At 42.0% G+C, this 20,638-nt stretch overlaps 1 protein-coding gene across 1 annotated transcript in view; it reads right to left on the bottom strand.

The window, feature by feature from the left end:
• Nucleotides 1–564: 564 nt before the first annotated feature.
• The window catches only part of RAPGEFL1 (Rap guanine nucleotide exchange factor like 1), a 92,782-nt gene continuing 72,708 nt past the window's right edge, over nucleotides 565–20,638 (bottom strand). Inside the window, exons 9-15 of the mRNA XM_089674386.1 lie at nucleotides 18,102–18,280; nucleotides 16,440–16,530; nucleotides 15,919–15,969; nucleotides 15,190–15,277; nucleotides 13,388–13,452; nucleotides 6,829–6,883; nucleotides 565–4,867 (exon numbers count right to left, since the gene is read on the bottom strand). Of these exons, the coding sequence (XP_089530512.1) occupies nucleotides 4,743–4,867; nucleotides 6,829–6,883; nucleotides 13,388–13,452; nucleotides 15,190–15,277; nucleotides 15,919–15,969; nucleotides 16,440–16,530; nucleotides 18,102–18,280 (654 nt within the window). The 3' untranslated portion in view covers nucleotides 565–4,742. The remainder of the gene's footprint in view (nucleotides 4,868–6,828; nucleotides 6,884–13,387; nucleotides 13,453–15,189; nucleotides 15,278–15,918; nucleotides 15,970–16,439; nucleotides 16,531–18,101; nucleotides 18,281–20,638) is intronic.

The following is a 20,638-nucleotide window of genomic DNA, read 5'->3' as shown; positions in this document are numbered from 1 at the left end:
GTTACAAGTCCCAGAAGACTACGGGGAGGGAGGGTAGGAGGACAACTTCCGCTTCCGATTGCCTAAGCAAATGCCGCGGAAGTGGGAGTGGGTATCTGTCAATTTCGGGTACCCGCTCCCCAAAGGTGCCAATCCTTAATGGGGAGCGAGAGACCAGTCTTTAAAGCTGAAATTCCCCTTTTGGGTGGAGCTCCGCTTTAAAGCAGCAGAACTAAAGAAACAATGTTTATCCTCCTTGGACATTAGCAAAAAGCAGGGGCATGCTGGTAGTAGGAAGGGCTGTCTTAGGCCGGCCCATGTTTTTTTTTGTTTGCCAGTGTCCTCCTGTAAACGGCAATATAACCCAACGTTTAAAGCTTTTGTATACCTCAATGGATACCAGTTAATGGATTTAGTTCAAATGACGCTGCAAATGTAAATGCAAGGCTCTTGCTGCATCTAACACCTTTGCCCTTCTCTTTGTACACAGAGGAGCAGTGCTGTCCTTAATTCATTACACATAATATATATATATATTCTGTACATACATACATACATACTTGCACATATACGCATGAGCCAAAATGCAAGTTGTAAACACTTTAATGGCTGAGTGCTTCCTCTTTATTTCCAGTGTCTCTACCCCTTTATTTCTGCCCACTTAAGTGCTAAATTACCTTACTTTGCCATAACCTTAAAATAAACAGATATAAAAACATTTATACAGTTTCCGTACAAAAAAAATCCCTTTACATAAACTCAGACATATTAACAGAACCCGTCCAGACGGGCTCAAACCCGGGCACACCATACAATCCAGTGACATGGCCTATGGCTGTACACAGGCGCAGGTGTGTACGCACTCAAACACTGCAATAAGTACCGTATATTTGAACATACGTATCTGCCTATACAGAGGGATTAGCCTGTCTGCAGATATGGGTGTACATATAGCCATACAGGTTCATGGAATAAACTGGTAACCCACAGCAAATGAGTAGATTTTGGCTCTTGCTTTCTTTGCTGCCCTGTAGAAATGCTTCTTAGGCAATGGATAATGTCAGAACTGAAGATCCTAAGAAGAAGAAGTAGCTTATTTAAAGCTATTCTGTCATTTAAAATGAAGCACTTGTCAGCTACTGTTATATCAGTGGATATGTTCTTGCTGGGCACTTGATTATGTGGAGTGTGTCTGTCTGCTGAGCATTCTTCGTGTGTTATATAAAGGGAGGCAGAAGGACATCCAAGTATGAACCGAGCCCCATTATAGCAGCAAATCTGCAAAATGCTGCATGGCGTTTTATAAACCTATTTGGTTAGCTGTGCAAACCTTGATCATTTATGGCATTGGAAAGCATCAAAGAAAGAAAAAGGAGAAAGAGGAGGAGGACAGTGGTGCAAGGAAGAAAATCAGCCATCTGCACGGCTTTTCTAATTTGCCCCTTTTACAGCTCATAGCTGACTGCATCTGCCGGCTATCATAGACGTGGGATCAGGCAATTGTTATCACGTCTATGTGCGGGTTATAGGGACATTGTCATTAAACCAAAAATTCTGCAGACATGCTGTACATCTTAAAAAATTAGTGGAAATACTTATATCCGCTGCCACCTGCGATGCCGAATGCCGCTCACCTTAAGAGAAATTGGTCCCCCCAATGTCTCCTGGGAAACATCTTATAGTCCCGTAGAAGTCATTTAGCAGTGCAAGGGTCACAGGCAATTGATACTCCTGTAAGTGTTGGTTTTCCAACAGACTCTTCAGTGGAACAATGTTTGGCAGCACAGAGAGCAGGAGAAGTATTTACACCAGGGTTTCTCAATCAGAGTTTCATGGAATGCAAGGGTTCCTCCAGAGGTTGCAAGGGTTGCTTAAGCAATGAGCAATTTCTGCCTCTCAGATAAGTTCCCACTGACACCATTGATCTTTCTAGCTATCTGTAAGGGGGTCATTCTTCCCAATGATCACAAGTGTAAGGAGCATTCTTCCCACTGACCATCACACTAATGCAACGTATATCATGAGTTGTATTGCAGGGGTTCCCTGAGACCAGAAAGTTATTTCAAGGGTTCCTCTGTGTTGAAAAGGTTGAGAAAGGTTGATTTACACAATAATTTTACAGGTACATACTTTCTGGAGACATTTGGTTTAGTAACAGGGCAGCCATTCTCAACCTTTTCAGCCCTGAGGAACTCTTAAAATAATGTTCTGCTCTTGGGGAACCCCTGTCAAAACCAAATAATTGGGAGTCAGTGGAAAAAAAGCCAACTATGTTTGTCGGTTGTGGGAAGAATGTCACCCTTACAGTTAGCTGAATAGACCATTGATGTTGTGCCATTGACTAGGCCAAGTGGTGTTGATCCCAGAACTATGCAAAGACCATCTTTGGGAGGTCAATCAGCCACAGCTCAAGGAACTCCTAGCAATCTCTCGAGGAACCCTAGGGTTCCACAGAACCCTGGTAGAGAATATCTGGTTTATTACCTAGCTGGTATATGCTGAAGAGGTGTTAAATAAAAGTACTGTAAAATGGAAAGACAAAACCAAGCCAGCAAGTGACCTGACTCTCACCTAAATCTGCCTATTGAGTGTCTGTATATCTGCAACCCAATTCACCTGTAAAGTAGTTTTTGAAGTGACTCTCGCCTTTTGTTCCATGTTGTGGAATTTTGTTCCAGCTTGTATTTTATATACAGACTGTATCTGTAAATGGTAGTGGTCATCTGTATATCAGAATATATAGTTTTCACCCATGCTTAACAGAAAGCTCCAGTTTTGCTAAAAAATACAATAACTGCTACAAAAAAACATTTTGTAATTGAATGCTATTAAAATGACCTTTTAATTTCACTTTATAGCCAATGTAACTTTCTAAGCAGCCCCCCAAAAAAGGTAAATGCCACTCACTGCAATACGGCAATCTGAGTAGGGTTTTGTACATGGGTAGTGTAGCAAATGATCTCTAATTTCCTGCTGTGCAACTGGCTCAATCTAGTCAAAGCATCTCTTGCAATAGGCATTTCAGTTTGTGTAAAACATTTTCTAAAACTAGCCATACACATGGCAATTTTCAGTCAGTTTGAACCACTTTCCATTTACCCGGAACTACACATGAAATTGCATGTAATTGCCAGGAACTAGGCAATCTGCTGCCCCATGAGTCTATGCAATCTACCTCGAGAATTTGGTCAATTGTGAAATTGAAGTGCAATTAACTGACCGCTTCAGTACAGCTTCGTGAAAAAGCACATCAAAACAGAAAAAAAAACTACAGTAATAGCATCAAAAGCGATCATATTTTTCTGCAGGATTCAGTTGGGGCAATTTTGATTCCATTTCCTTGTGGATGGTCAAGTACACTAGTCACTTGATTTGCAATTTCAGCAAATAATGGAATGAAAAGTTTGATAGCACACATTGCCATGTGTGTGGCCAATAGAAAGTTGAAACTTAGCCAAAAAAAAAAAAATCCCTAAAGCTTTAGTGACCTAACCTACCTGTAATGAAGTATGGACAACATTGTGCAGGAATCTTCTGTGCAAGGATGCCTGTCCTCTTCCTGCTGCCATGGGTAATAGCTTTTCTGAATCTTTTGCGAAGCTGCAGTGAACAAGCTCCCGACGGAGACCCATCCCCTTCTCCTCCATTGAGAAAAGCTTTTTTCATTGATTATACTGCATGTAACAGGATCTGTGAATAGGGGAGTGAATCTTGTGACTCATCGTACTCTACCCCATTCACAATTCCTGTTACATGCGGTGTGCACTATGAAACAACCTTTCTCAATGGAGGAGAAGGAGGTGGGTTCCCATCAGGGGCTTGTTCACTGCAGTTTCACAGAAGACTTGGAGCTATTAACATTTATTGGTGTGCACAGCGCAGCCACCCCTAGCAGCCAGTCAGAAATAATTCTCAACAGATCTAAGAGTAAATGGAATCTGATTGGTTGCTATAGGCTGCATTCTGCACACCATTCTTGCTCTTTGTGTTGCGCTATTAAATATGCCTGAATTATTATCATGGCTTTTCAGATATTAGCTGTGAACAGCAGCTGATATCAGAATTTGATACACATATATAGCTCTCACCAACCTCCTCCCAAAACTACAGAGGTGGAGGGTTCCTTGTAGCTATTGGGGACTTTAAATGAATACACTGAGGTGTGGATAGCTATGCTTTACATTACCGCCAGAGTCTGTTTCTGACATTAACCACCTCTCATATGCACATTTACATATATCGCTCAAGTTCCCACAACACGCAGTTTCATTAAGCATTTGTTTTTTGCTGCACAAAAAGAGCAAAATCTCTGTTATATAAATAAACCCCTGTACATCTACCTCCAAACGACACATAACATACATAGCAAGAATTAAGAACTCCCAGTAATAAGTATGTACACAATTCTGTAGCCTGCATACCTTCATATGCAGCAATGCAACCATATATATATATAATTTTTATATATACTGTTATTTCCATTCTGATCCCCCCATAAGAAAATAGCACAAATGAGACTATACATGTCATCTTCTTACAAAAATATCTGTGTCCATGACCCTTTCAAAGCCACCCATCCAGTCGAGTCCTGGCTGAAAAATTGTCAGCAGTACAGTAGGCGGCAATACCTACTGTATGGGTAAACATGATACAGCATTTTATATGGCACAGGTTGCGGAATGTCCTCTGTACTTCTGTACCGTAGGCAGTACAATATGTAGTGAGGTCTATGGCCAATCAGCAGCTTGTCTTCCACAGTCTGATCACTGGGCACTGGGTTCCAGCTTGTAGGACAGCTCAAACAAGAGGTTCTGGTTGTCGATGACCTGGAACTGGCGCACATAAGCTTTATTCTGGAGGTGAGTTGGGGAGACATCTGTGTCCAGTCCTGGGTGATAGAGAAAGACATAGAAAAATGGTAATCGTAATTAAGAACCACAAATTACGGAAGAGAAAGGCACACACATGATTGTTGTGAACTTGTGTAAAGAAGGGTTGGTCTACTCTGCAAGCCTTTTGGGCTTCCAGCATGTACCGCGGCCTTTATTAACCTTTTCAACACAGAGGAACCCTTGAAATAACTTTCCAGTCTTAGGGCACCCCTGCTAAAATTTACTGTGAAAATGTGGAATAGACTCCCTCAACAGTTGGTTCTGGCCAGCTCAGTGGATTGCTTTAAAAAAGGCCTTTCTTGGATACCCAGAATATAACCGGAAACTAACATTTATAAGTAACATTTATAGGTAAAGTTGATCCAGGGAATATCCGAATGCCTCTCTGGGGATCAGGAAGGAATTTTTTTTACCTGCAGGAGCAAATTGGTTCATGTTTTGCTGGGTTTTTTTTGCCTTCCTCTGGATCAACTGTGGTTGTAGGATTATAACTTTTTTTTTTTTTTAACTGGATGGACTTTTGTCTTTTTTTAGCCAGACTGACTATGTACTATGTACTCTATCTACAACTTGTATATATACAGTATATGTGTATATATATATATATATATATATATATATATTTAGCAGAATGGTCAATGATGTCAGTGGGAACTTATCTGAGAGGCAGGAATTGCTCATTGCTCAAGTAACCCTCAGCAACCTCTGGAGGAACCCTAGAACCTTGGTTGAGAAACCCTGATGTAGCATGTGGCTATAGAATGGGGGGTGAAACTACTAGAGGGTCTCGAGTTGTGTGTCCAAGATACTAGATGTTAAGTTGTTTCATGAGCCCATGTGTTTTCTTTAACCTTGGTGGGCTTCTTCTAACCGGCAACCCGACAATAACATGAATGGAGATGAGAGATGAGACACCTCAGCTGACATAGGGTGAGCTTCAAGCATTTGGGAACATAATGGAGCATATGGTAATGCAGCAATCCTCTTTATAGCTTGTGTAGGACATGGATTGTAGCAGTTAACACCAATTTTATTTCAGTAAAGAACTTAAAAAGACATAAATGTCTCATTTTGCATTGTACAAGGAGAGTACAGGAGAAGGCCTCAAGGAGGCCGGGAGCACAGACTGGGAGTGTTGCAGCAGTCAGCTCAGGCCAGGTGGTGGACTGGTGACTGGAACACGTATGTGAGTTAGAGCCCGTGGGAAGGATTTGGGCCATGCCACTCCATTTCTACAAAACTGTAGTTCTAGGTGCCTTGGTGGGCCAGAAACCGACTGAACAACCCAGCCATTGGGTGGCATTTCTTCCATGTGTATGGTGCGTTTGGTATTATACTTGGAGCATATTATTATTATACAGGATTTATATAGCGCCAACAGTTTGCTCAGCACTTTACAATATAAATATGTATAATTACAAAAGGACCATGGACTGCCAAAATCAGAAAAAAAATGAATATGTGAGTTGAAAACCTCAGCAGATTATCCCAAAGTTTTCATTTGGCAACGTAAAAGTAGACTTTCAACTTCATATGGCATTTCCCAAGTATGTGATATGCAATCATGGAAACAATATACATGCCTAATGCAATATCACATCTACCAGCAGATGGAGACACAGCACTAGAAGTGGCTAATACTGGCCGTCTCATTTGATGAGAACATTTTCTGTGAAATTGTGAGTTGGGAACATCATTAACATGGAGTAGTGGCCATTTTACTTGTAGAAACACATAGAAAAGGACTGACACGTGACTGTCAATTACATCTAAGGCTGTTGCAATTAATGAGAGTTTTTACCCCAAAAATAGAAGATTGCTGCTGTAAAAATACTACTCAGCTAGCAGTCTAGCAATGCATTGTAAGTAGTCACATATATTTGAATATTAATGTACGATCCTACACAGGAGAGAAGAATATTTTTGCACATTCCTCACCCCCTCCTCATGTACTTACTCATCTGGCTGCTCCGATATCTCCGAACGGTCCTCACTTTTTCTGCTATGGCGTGCTGTGAACAGGAAGAGAGCCAGTTACCATGACAACCTCACACTCCCTATCCTTCTATCTGATGCTCATACAGTTTGAGGCAACCACGATTAAAGCACGACTCCTATAAACATGCCATATCCAGATAGACGTGGGTTTACGTTGATTTAGGAGGCTTTTTTAAAGTGATTGTAAAGTTAAAAATGTGTGGTTTTTTTTTTTAAAGAGCAAACGTCATACGTACTTTCTCTATTCAATTGTTTTTGTACAGAGTGGCCCCGAACCTCCTCTTCTGGGGTCCCCCGCTGGCACTCTAGGCTCCTCCTCCTATCTATGGTGGCACACATGCATGCTTGATCCCGGACCAGGCTGTGTGTGTCTATTGACACACACAGTGCAACTCAACCCCATCCCCTGCTCCCTCCTCACAGGATTTGATTGTCAACAATGGGAGACTGCCTCCATGTCCAATGAGGAGAGAGAGCAGAGTTGCTGCTTTCAGGCACTGGCTCAGGTAAGTATTGGTGGGGTGGGGGGGCTGGGGGGGAGTTAACCATGGAAGGTTTTCTACCCTAATGCAAAGAATGCACTAAAGCGGAGTTCCAGCTGTTTTAGTGTTTATTAAAAGTCAGCTACAAAAACTGTAGCTGCTGACTTTTAATAAACACATACTTACCTGTCCCAGGGTCCAGCGTTGTTTTCACCCGCGCGGTCCCTTTTCCCCTTCTCTCCACCCCAGCTCCGCCATCTCAACTGTGGGCACCAGGCTGTGACAGCTTGCGGCTTCACAACCTGGTGCCCACTGTACATGCGCAAGTCGTGCTGCGCCTCCTGATTGGTCCGGCAGTCTCCTGTGACCTGTGAAAGTTCCCAGGAGACTGCAGGAGAGTGGAGGGGGCAAACGTCCGGCTCATTTTTCTGCAGCGAACTGAGCCGGAAGTGGGAGCGGGTACCTGTCAAAAAGGTGCCAAATATGACAGTGGAGGGGGGGGAGGAGGCAAACAAGTGGAGCTTCCACTTTTGAGTGGAACTCCACTCCATCCATCTATGTCTCCATGTTTTATTTTGCTGAGAAATCATTTTGAAAATCACCCCCTGGCATTTCTGGCAGTGACCATCTTGAGTAAGGGCAGATGATTCATGCAGCAGTTACTTCCTGGAATCCATCTGTCCTTAGCTCAGACATAGGCTGAGCTGAGAACCCTCCCTCCCCTTCTGGAGATTCCTGGGATGTATTACATCATTTGCCTAGGCACTGAAACCAGGAAGTCAATGAAGGAATGCAAAACAAAAGGTTAAAACAACTAAATATGATATACTTTACTATCTATTTACCATAGCAGCATAAGGATTAGAAATAGCCCATGTTGATTGAAAGAGTGAAGTTGCACTTTAAGCCTTGACAACCACGTCAACCAGTAAAGTTTAACCACTTGAAGACCAAGCCATTCTTGGCACTTTTGTTTACGTTACAATCAGTATTTTTTGCTAGAAAATGTCTTAGAACCCCCAAATATATATATATATATATATATATAAATATATATTTTTCTCTATATAGAATAAATTGGTGGGTTTTGCAATTTTTTTTATGTCACATGGTATTTGTGCAGCGGTTTTCAAACACAACTTTTTTGTAAAAATTACACTTTTTGAATTTTAATGAAAAAAACAAAACAATACTTAACCCAATTTTTTTGTAAAAAATAAAAGGTGATGCTACACCGAGTAAATAGATACCAAACATGTCAACCTATAAAATTGTGAATGACCGTGCAATGGTGACAAACAATGTAAATTTTAGTATCCATAGGCAATGCTTTAAAAGTCTTTATAGGTTACCACTTATAGAGGAGGTCTGGTGCTAAAATTACGGGACCGATGCGTGCGTTCAACTTGTGCGTCAGCACGGAGGGACAGGGGCACTTTAATATTTTTTTTTAATATTTATTTTTATTTTTACACTGTTGCTTTAGTTTTTTTAATCACTTTTCTTGCTGTCACAAGAAATTCCTTGAAAATCCTTGTGACAGCAATAGGCACATGACAGGTACTCTTTATGGACTTAAAAGCATTCAAAACACCAAGATCGGTGTTTTCAAATGCTTTTGAGTTTTTGAAAATGGCTCCATTGACATCTGGGTAAACCGGAAGTTTTGACAGGTCATCGTTTTCGGGTTACCATAGCGGAGAGGCGATCAAAGTTTGTCCAGCCCTGGTGGGAAATCTCAAACAAGCGCCAGATGGCAGTGGGAGGAGACGTCCCCTCCTGTTGCTTGCAATAGCGATCAAAAGGCTAGTTAGCTGCTCCGATTGCTATTACAAAGAGAGCCAGCTCTAAAAAACGGTACCAGGGTGATGCCTGCATCTGCAGGCATCATCCTGGTATAGCCACTGAAAGTCCAGAAATGTAGCTGAAGTGGATAACCTTGCACCTTATAACTCCAACTTTTGTCCATACTAAAGGTTTATATTGAAGTAATAATTTTAATTTGGTTATTTATTATTAATATTAATAATAATAATTTTAAAAAATAACCATTTTAATTAACTATGACATCTTGGCTTCACTATCATTTGAACCATCAAAATGGAAAAAGCATGCAGCCAGTGAAGTCTAAACTCCCATACTGCACATTATCCCTAGGTCAGTGAATAACTAGATAGTGAAGCTAGGCTGAGACTGCAGAGCCTGCACCTTTAAAAATAAAACAGCAATCACAACTCACACAGTTCTCCTCTGACAACTATGGAGGAACATTGAGTCTGTAATGCTACATTAATACCAGTACAGGTGGCTGTCGTACGTCTAAAGTGACACTAAATGATATAATTCTCCAAAAACAGCCTCTACACCTCCACTACTTAATGGTCTTGTAATCTATTTTTCATGAAATTGTCCCTTACTGTGTGTTTCAGTGTCCTTGTAATGTCCTTTGTGAGTTCCAGAACCTCTCATTCCCCCCCCCCCCCCCTCACTTGTTTGGAACAGGGGCGGACTGACCATTTGGGCACTCGGGCACTGCCCAAGGGCCTGGGGTCATTAGAGGGCCCCATGAGCTGCCCCTGGTACCTTTCATAGGCTTTTTTGGGTGTGGTTTGAATGTGAGCGAGGACACAGGGGCCCCATGAGTTGTCAGTCCGCCCCTGGTTTGGAATGAGCAGTTGTGGACTCTATGTACACTGCAAATCCCATAGCTCATCCAAGAGAGGATTTAAATATAAGAATAAATAATTTGGCATACCTAGCATTTATGACACCCAGGAAAGATCATTTTTTACACTCTCCTGCTTTTGTTGGCACATTTTAGGGTGCCTGGGAGGCACAGCTGCAACGTCCAGCCCCTCTGCCAGCAGCCTGCCAAAAAAGCCAGGGTTGGACGCACATGGGCTAAACGCCCAGTTAAAGTGATTCTAAAGGCTTAAGGTTTTTTCTCTTAATTCTCTGCATTAAGGTATAAAATCTTCCATGGCCAGATCCTCCCCTAAATACTTACCTGATCTTGAACTCAATCCAGTGCTGTGCCCGAGAGCAGGGGTGCCACACTGTCCTCACTGGACCAGGAGGCAGCAGCGAGAGCCATTGGCTCCTGTTGCTGTCAATCAAATCCTCTGAGGAGGGGCGGTGGGCCAAGCTACACTGTGTGTGTCAATAGATGCACACAGCTAAGCTCAGAATCAAGCCTGTACGAGCGCTCCCATACCAAGTGGTTGCTATGGGAGCACTCAGAAATGAGGGGAAGCCGAAAGCACCGGCAGGGGACCCCAAGAAGAGGAGGTTCGGGCCACTCAGTGCAAAGCTATTGCACAGATCAAGTAAGTAGAAAATGCTTATTATGTAAAAAAAACCCCATACCTTTAGAATCACATTAATAGTCTCTAACAGGGGCGGACTGACTATTTGGAAACTCTGGCACTTCCCGAGGGCCTTGGGTCAGTAGGGGGCCCCATGAGATGCCCCTGGTACCTTTTTCATAGGCATTTTTGAGTTTGGGCAAGGACACAGGGGCCCCATGATCCCCTATTGCCCGGGGGCCCCATGAGTTTTCAGTCCGCCCCTGGTCTCTGATGAAGTGACAGGAAGCATGTAATGAAATACTGCAACCTGAAATGATCCGAAATGCCTGCTGTGACACCAGGACCTCAAAGAAGGGAAATAGGGATCATTGGAATAAGAAGACGCAGGCAGCAATAAAAACTGACACAGTTTGCCCAGTTCAACTAAAAAGCAAATATTTGCTGTCTATGTCCCCATCACTTCCTGTTCAGTCTTGTCACTGGGAGGAAATCTCCCCTGGAGTTACAGACAGGTGTAAAAGCCTGGCAGAGTTTCAGATTTTCCCCACTCCATCAAAAACAACCAAAGCTACAAACATTTTGGATGGATTTTGGCTGTAGATGTAAAAAGCTGAAAGGGTTCCTATTTTTCAAACAGAAAACATCCCAAAAGTACGGTTTTATTTGATTACTGAACTCCAGGCATATAAAAAAGACACACGTGTTTGCAGCTAGTTTTTTATTAATAGATTGTTAAATGTATTTTTTTAAAAGCAACTAGTTTGAGAGCCTGAATAAACCCAGTGAAGTGACTGACCTCAGAAGATACACAGAGATTAAACAAATCCTCCTACTTACGTTGTACCTGTTTATCCATAGCCCTCTCTCCTCTACATCCATTTAAAGTCCAGAATTTACACAGCATCTCTGAGTTTCACAAGGCAGGGGACAATCTGACAGCATACACTGCACAGCCTAGGGCAGACAGCTGAGTGTAATCTGAGACCTGAGTGAAGGGAATGGACCCACCCCCCTCTATATAGTCTCATAGGGTAACATGCACAGATAATGCTGTCATTCTCCTGCTGTGTTCTGGAGGAGGGGGGGGGGGCTGTCTCCCGGGATTGTCTGGTGTAGGCATAGCCTGTCAGAAGTGACTCATGCAGAGAGCAGAATAATGAGAGAGGACACAGAAATCACACTAGGTGCTTTATATAGAGGCAAGGGCACACTATGGAAGGATATGCTTTGTTCATTTCAGAGGTTTACAACCTCTTTAAGCCTGTGGTAATTCAGAATACGGCATCACTCAGATGGGGAGAAGGAATGGCAGGACAGGGAGCCAATCTGATGTGCTGCATGCAAAATAGCTGACAAGAAACATGCAGATAGGAGCAGTGGGCAGAATTCAGTTTCTTGCTGCTCCTTCATGGTCCAATCAGCAGGCTGAGGGAGGAATGAGAAACCACTGCATTCCTTTTTAAAGCGATTCTAAAAGGTTAATGTTTTTTTTTCTTTTTTGTAAAATAACAAACATGTCTATACTTACCTGCTGTGTGCAGTGGTTTTGAACAGAGCAGCCTGGATCCTCCACTTCTCGGGGTCCCCTGCCTGGCTCCTCCTGTCTGTCAGGTGCCCCCACAGCAAGCAGCTTGCTATGGGGGCACCCACTGCCCCGTGTGTCCATTCACACACGGAGCCAGGGCTTGGCCACGCCCCCTATCTTTCCTCATTGGCTGACTGGCTGTGATTGACAGCAGCGGGAGCCAATGGCTCCCACTTGCTGTCTCAGCCACTGAGGAGGCAGAGACCTGGGACAACCAAGGCTGTCATTCACATTGCTGAGTCATGATGAGGCTCAGGTTAGCATTAAGGAGGCTGGGGGGGATGCTGCACACAGAAGGTTGTTTACCTTAATGCATAGAATACACAAAGGTAAAAAAAACCTTCAGCCTTTACAACCGCTTTAAAACTGTAAAGGCGTGTTCACAGCAGGGGCCACATTATACCGCGCCCGCTGGTGTATGCTGTGAAGGGAGCAGTGCCAATGCATTGTGATAACACATTGCACTTTTTTCAGCTTTGGTAAAATGTCACAAATGATTTGATTCCTTTTTATTCACTGCAAAGCAGTGTTGAGCGATACAGCATACTGTGCTGAAAAAAATTTTTTTGCTTTTATTTCAGATACTTATTTCAGGTACTTATATAGCGCTGTCAATTTACGCAGTGCTTTACATATATATTGAACATTCACATCAGTCCCTAACCCTCAAGGGGTGTACAATCTAAGGTCCCTAACTTACATTTATACATACACATATTAGGGACAATTTAGACAGGAGCCAATTAACCTACTAGCATGTCTTTGGAGTGTGGAAGGAAAGCGGAGTACCCGGAGGAAACCCATGCAGGCACAGGGAGAACATGCAATCTCTAGGCAGGTCCTATTTTTTTTTTTTGGGGGGGGCTCTGCATTAGTGTGAGCTGAACTCATTGGATTCAAAATAAATTGCCTTGTCTGTGCGTTGGGATTGTTGAGAAAGGCATATGGTGTGATTGGGCCCCAACACAGCAAGTAGTGTCATCTGTCTGGCTGTTCTGTCTGGCAGGGACGTGCAAATCTCAGAATTGGATGAACAGATATATGCAGAGTTTGGCAGGTAAAAGCACACCTAAATGCATTTCATCTGAGTATTCAGCTGTTTGCCTGAAATTAGGCTTTTACGATACCAGCCCCAGGACTCACCATTTTCTCCACATTCACAAGCCCATCAATGAAGGTTTTGCTACCCTCGTGTAGAAATGTGAGGTCTGAGGGAAGAAACAGAAAGAATGATGATCACTGTCTGAGGGGGACAATCATGAAGATGACATAAAGGAGGATTAAATGGAATGCAAAAATTGAAGAGAGGGAACCTGTTTTCAAATCTGCAGCTTTCATTAAAATAAAGCCTGGTGATCTTGCCATGAATGGGCTTTTTCAGGCACTTGTAATAGGGTGACAACGCTTTGTCCCTGTCTGCCAGTTATGCATCTTCATTGTCCCCCTGGCTTCTGATGGAGACCACTTGTGGGAACATATTACACAAACATGGTCCACTGTTGACACCATCAGGAAACCTGCCCTGGGAAATGTCATGTAGACAATGCTGGAGAGTATACATGTAGACAAGAAGTAACTACAAGGAGGCTGCAGGAGATCAGCAGTGCTAAGATGCCACAAAGAAGGTGAAACCAAGGATTTTATTTTAAATAAATTGGAAATTGTTTATGGTATGCAATACTTTAGCAAACTAAATTTAATTTAAAGTGTTACTAAACCCAGGACCCTGCATTCACTATATCTGGTCTCCCACATTACATAGAACATGGAAATGCAGTTATTTTAGCTAAATACCTTTTCTCATTAGCAGTATATAGCAGTATTGTGACTTCTATCAGGGGCCAGCTGTGAATTGGTAAAAGCTTGTAGGAGGAATTTGCATTCTCCTCTGACTGTCCTATGTGGCTGCAGGACCCCTGACCGTCTTTCTGGACAGTGCTGATTGGCCTTGTGCCGATCACATGCACCCTCCCAAACAAAAAACCCATCTAGCAATACACACCAAACTGAGCATTTGCATAGTGCCTCTTAGGGCTCTGTACTATCAGCAGATGGATTGGGGACTGTTGAAAAAGGAAAGGATCAGAGAAGACAGGATCAAACGACCTTTTTACACAATGCAGAGGATTAACCCCTTAGGTTCCACAGTGAGTATAACAAGCATGCTTTTCTGCATATACAGACCAATTTTACTGCTGTGGGTTTAGTAACACTTTAACTGTATCGGCAGCTGTCAGGAAAAGCTCGGCTCATCTTGCTGAATGCAATAAAAGACGCCTAAGGACTGGACAGCTGCATTCCAAAAGCATCCGTCTTTATTGAAATGCAAAAGTACCATATTGCAGCAAGAAGACTGGGGGGACTAAAAAAAGTTGACGCGTTTCACACTATGTCATAGCTTAATCACAGCGCTATGTGCTCACATACCACGAAACGCGTTGACTTTTCTTGTTCCCACAGTGTTGTTGCTATATGGTTCTTTTACATTTCAAAAAAGACGGATGTCTTTGGAGTGCAGTTGTCTGTCTCTTTGGAGTTTTCATGGGGTTTTTCTCTACTCTGACCATGTATGGTCAAATTAAGGCAGTGATGGGGTTTAATATCTTTTAGAATTTCGGGATCTATGTGAGGACTGTAAAGATGAAAACGATGGGTTAGTGGTGTCATAGCCTAATCATAGCACAAAACGCGTTGACTTTTCTTAGCCCTCACACTAATGTTGCTGTAATATGGTGCTTTTACATTTCAGTAAAGACAGATCTGTCTAGTTGTTTGGAGTTTTCATGGGGTATTCTTCTACTCTGACAATGTATGGCCAGATTAGGGCAGATATGGCATTTATTATATTTTAGAATTTTGGGATCTATGTGGGGACTGTAAAGATGAAAAGTAGGGTAGAGGTGTGAGGAATCATGGACAAGGGGTTAAGTTTTGCCCATGCTTACCTTTCAGGATGAGGGGAATAAATGGGATTACTGGGGGTCTCATGCGGGACACCATCTCACGATAGGATTTGTGATTCCTGCATGGATCCTAAAGAAAGAGGGGAAAAGCTCTATTAAAATCTTCAAAAATCTCAAAGCACATCTATGGAAAACAAGCATAATCTGCAAATTTGAGAGCAAAATGGTTATGGTAAATTATGCAAATTAAGAGTAAATAACACACACAAAAGCCTATAATCAAGCTGTGCCCTAGGCATGGGGACTATAGAACACCTCTTTATTATGATGCGGACATGGGGAGAGAGGAAGGAGTTCTAACACACTTTCCTGTCCTAGGGGTGACAACGCAGCTTCACCATAATAAATAAAGTACAATGAGCGAGCGTTGTCACCCTAGGACAGAAAGTGTGTTACTGGCAGGATCAGTAGGTGACAATTAAGCAAAAAAAAAGAAAAGCATAAAAAAAAGAAAAATAATCCAGCCACCAAGAATCCAGTCTTACGATTGGTAAACTGCAACATATTAAACTTTTGCTTTTGGGCTCAGATACACTTTTACATTCAAATAACAGATAGAGATCACACTACATAGTTGTTTGCAAAATTTGGTGATCAATATATGACTGTCTGTGGCTACTTTCAGACGTTTTTCGGTAAATACACCTAAAGAGAATCCCTATTTAATAAATCTCTCTAAAAAAAATGATCCTACTGCATCTCCATACTTACTGTTAAATTCTCAAACTTCCTGAACAGATTCTTAAACTTCCCAGGTAGTTTCTGATGAAAGAACAGGAGAATAAGGTTAACATTGGACGGTTTTGCCGACCCTGGTGACAACCAAGCATTCTCTTGGATTGGAAGGATTTCCTCTCACTTCCTGCTTTGGCTATGGGACAGGAAGTAAAGGGGAAATCTCCCCAATGGGAAATCTATAGCAAAAATAAAACTGACAGGGGGTTGTAACCCTCCTGTACTCTATCCAAAATGAGAAAAAAGTTTAGCTTTAACTTTAAGTCTTTCCACAATCTGTGTCATCTTATTGCTCTGTTCTTCTTTTGAATAAAGCTGCAGGCATATATATTAAATATTTATATATAATATTTCATATTCAATAGACAGAAAATACATACAAAATACTTATTGAATATTCATGAACATAATAAATAAAATATATACTTTTTTTTACACAATCTCTTTAAAAATCCACATAGGGGAACAAATAAGGAAAATCTGAATTTTATTTGTACCTCCCAGGTGACACGTAGACGGCTTACTGCACCATTGTCCAATCCCATCACTATGGCAAAAAACGATAAGAGGTCCTGGTTTTGTTTACATCTGCAGAAAGGGGCGGTGAGGAAACAATGGAAAAGAACACAGAGGGAGAAGGGTTTGGTGATGGTTGTTCTATGGTAAGTCATGGTTTTATAAGTCATAATGGATGAACAATAGACAAAAACTAATTTTTTTCATCCAACCAGCAGGTTAAACGAAAAAAAAAAAAAACGATTTCCCCATCCACACATGTGATGTGAATCGATCCCACTAAGCTATAGCAAGTGCTACTGATCGTTCCGGAAATACCCAACAGGCTGGTTGTACACAAGTCAGTTGATAGTTTTTCTTGTGTATAATCAGCTAGAGACCACAGGTGCAAAACTGGCGGCCCTTCAGCTGTTGCCAAACTACAAGTCCCATGAGGCACTGCAAGATTGTCAGTTACAAGTATGACTCCCAAAGGCAGAGGCACGATGGGACTTGTAGTTTCGCAACAGCTGGAGGGCCGCCAGTTTGACACCCCTGAGCTAGGCCATACATCAATCAAAATTTGGCTGGTCCCTGCAGATCCGGCCGAATTTCTATCAGTGTATGACCAGCTTTACAAGATGCAACTTTACAAGTGCAACCGGACTCTTGATTTGCTGTGAATTGGGTGGACCAGACAAATTCAGTATGTGATAAACAAATTGTGACTCTCCTATTCTCCTAAATACTTGAATGCCAAATGACCTGTTCAATTTAGAATTGACCAAGAAGAAAAGAAAACTGGACAGTTGTGACCAGGGGCGGACTGACCATTTGGGCTCTCGGGCACTGCCCGAGGGCCCAGGGTGAGTAGGGGGCCCCATGAGATGCCCCTAGTACCTTTCATAGGCTTTTTTGGGTGAAGTTTGAGTGTGGGTGAGGACACAGGGGCCCCATGATCCCTTATTGCCCGGTGGCCCCATAAGTGGTCAGTCCACCCCTGGTTGTGACAGTCTCCCAATCTACAGCAGATACAATTTCACGTTTCTGACCATTTTAATACTCTTTTCTCTCTTTTTCTGTATAGTCCAATGCACACTCGCTGTGCCTTTCATACTCTCCCACTATCTTTAATGAGAATCAAGTCAAGCAGTTATTCTAAAGTTGGCCATACCTTAAGTGAATTTCATCCAGTTTCTAGTGAACTGGTCAAAATTTGCAAAATCCTTTGATTGAACAATCAAAGGAACCTGCAGGCTGTACAAAGAAACAAAAAAAAAAACTATCAGTGTATGGCTGGATTTAGTTTTTATCCTCACCCTTAGTCATGAGTATTGGGTACGTTTAATGGTAGATCAAAAGTCTATGTCCAATGGAGGTCTAAACCCCAGGAAACAAAGCACACTAAAAATGATAATACACAGAGCACACTGTGCAATGGCATATAAAAACCATCATGGAAGCCATTGGAAAATGTCAGTTTAACTTTTGATCTTTGTCTTTCTAGCTGTTGTAGAACCAAAGTTTCCATTAGGGGCTGATTTATACATATGGGAGGTCTCACCCATAGCAGTTAAATTCCCTCCTTCATTTGCTTTGTCACACACACACACATATTGTACACATATTGTACATACACTTGTCTTCTTGAGGTGCTAACTCACATGGCTGCTGTCTTGATGAACTTCTTGAGAAGTTGAGTCCTCCTCGCTGGAGCCTCGCAGAGCAGGGTTTGCGTACTGACCCAGTGCTGTACCTCACTGCAACGCTGCAGCAGGAGCTCTAGATTGGCCGTTTCTCTGCGCCCTCGCTCTACATGGAACACGTAATCTACAAACTCCAGCTGTGGAAATATAGAATTAATTAAATCCCCATGCCCTGCCACATTTACAGATCTATTCTCCATGGACTTATACTTTATATGAGAAGATATATTAAAAGAAAATACCCACTTAACCAAAATGGGAGGCTGTCAAATGTTTATCTGTTAAAAATGTTTAATTTTAATTATACTTTCACAGATCCTCTAAACTTTTCAGGTTGTGATGGGGGCATAATAGGCAGGTACGTGATTGTCTACCAGTGCTTGTCTCTGAAATGTAAAAACTGATTACATTGGGAGTAACAAAGCAAGACAATTGCAGCATGTCCTGCTGTGAAACAACATGGGGTCTGACTAAATAATTTTCTAAACTGCTGAGCATCTTGAGTAACCTATAAAAACATTCCCAAGCAATTCACTGTAATGTGCATGTGTAAAAGACAATGAAGTGGAGTGCAATGGCAAGATTGTTTTATTTAGACAAACATCTCAAGAAGCACAAAGAATGCCTAAACCCAAGTAGAAAGGATGCATACATGATGACAATCTCAATGTATAAATCCTAGCAGCTAGGGGTCATTCCTTGTATGGCTGCATCAATATGTTTATCTCACTGCACAGTTGCCATTTAGTTAAAGCATATCCAAACCCAAGAACAAAATGTTTTAGTTTTTTTTTCAGGCTTTTTCCATTACTTTCACCTGGTAACCTGGCCAGTAATGCAGTTCCTCTCCTAGGGTGACAACACTCCCTAGAGTATCTATGAAGGAACAGCTTTGCCACCCTAAGACAAGAAGATAGGACTACAGAATGATTCTCCTTCTCAATAGCATAGGGGGAGGTGATCTGTAGTCTGGAAAGAGAGCAGGGCACAATGCTAATAGATTAGAGTCAACATAGGCAGAAAGTCTCTGCCTAAAATCCATCAGATAGACCTGATGGGGAACCGCAACACCCAACTGTGCATAACTAAGGAGCACTAGCTCCACTCACGTTGTTGCTAGGATGCAAGCAGTTGGGGCCTCTTGGAGTCCTAGCAACCAATAGTGCACATCTGTGTTGTATGTTTGTACACATGTAAACATTACAGAAATGTTTCAATGCATATGTGTGCATGTGCCTTTACTGTTCAATTCTCCATAATGTTAATAATGAAATAGAATAACAGGCAGGGGGGAGTAATAGGGTGGGGGGAGAGAGCAGAATGGCAGTGAGTTTTTCCAGGTTTATTAATTGCTGAGATAACTGGATAGTGCTTTGTGTGTACTTGTTGATCCACAGGAGGCTCAAAATTAGTGATGACATTAGAGGCAACCATTTTGCTGATTTTGGCAACAAAGTTAGTCAGACCATGCAAAATCATAGCTTATGTGGACAAAATGTATAGCCTTTATTTGGCTGATTTAATAAATGTGTTAGGCACATTAAAATATTGATTTTTAAAACAAATGTGCAGTTGTCCTTTAAAATGTTGGATGGACAATTGTCGATTGAAAAATTAAGAGGAGTTTGCCATAATTTGGGTATTTTGCTAGAATCCTTGTACTGGGAGCTACATGATCTTGCAGCACCCAAACTCACTTGATTAAAGTAACATGCAGTACCCTCACAGCAGCTTGTGTCTATGAATATTAGATGTGCACAACAGATGCATGCACAAAGCAGCTGACACTTCAATCCATACCCTTCTTCCTTCAGGCCATGGAGAGCCACATAGAAATACAACACGTCTGCTCCTGTTGTAATGCTGTCTTCATTCCTACTACTTAAACTGAAAAAGTCAAAACTGGGAGCACTCAGGCTCTTTATTGCACAAGAGAAATGCTATGTCCCCTCTGCAAATAAACTTTCCTGCTTGGTTGCAATCCCGTTACCTGCCTGTTCAGGAAACCTCAGTGTTGGAATGAATGCACTCCCATGCACATTAATGGGAGTTATGCCACTCGGCCATGCTACTCAAGATAGCCAAAAATCCTGAACCCACAAAAAGACCTTGCAAAGATGTTGGCACCGTTGATGGAGTGAGGAGGGGAAAGTATAATGATGCGATGGATAAAATCAAAATATTTGCATTTTCGGAAGACACTTATCATAAAATCTTTTTCTGCAATGCCATTGAGGGACACAGGAAATCAGAAACCGTTGGGTTATACTGCCACCTACAAGAGGTTGGGATGCTGGCAAACTGAAAAATATTTTTGTGATAAAGCAAAACACAGGGCCAGCAAAACAAAGACAGAGGAATAGAAGCTGTGTTTCTCAAATGAAAAATATATTGATGGTAGAATTATAAAAAATTATATTTCTTCATCATCCATTGTGGGACACAAAGTTTCAGAAACATTTGGTCGTCTAATGACAGTCCAGATTAGGGGTGAA

The sequence above is a fragment of the Staurois parvus genome, unplaced genomic scaffold (assembly GCF_062004578.1).
Source record: "Staurois parvus isolate SC_StPar_1 unplaced genomic scaffold, SC_StPar_1.0 ptg000151l, whole genome shotgun sequence".
Classification (NCBI taxonomy): Eukaryota; Metazoa; Chordata; class Amphibia; order Anura; family Ranidae; genus Staurois; species Staurois parvus.
Note: the sequence above shows the minus strand (reverse complement) of the source record. Positions and strands in the feature narration are given on the sequence as shown.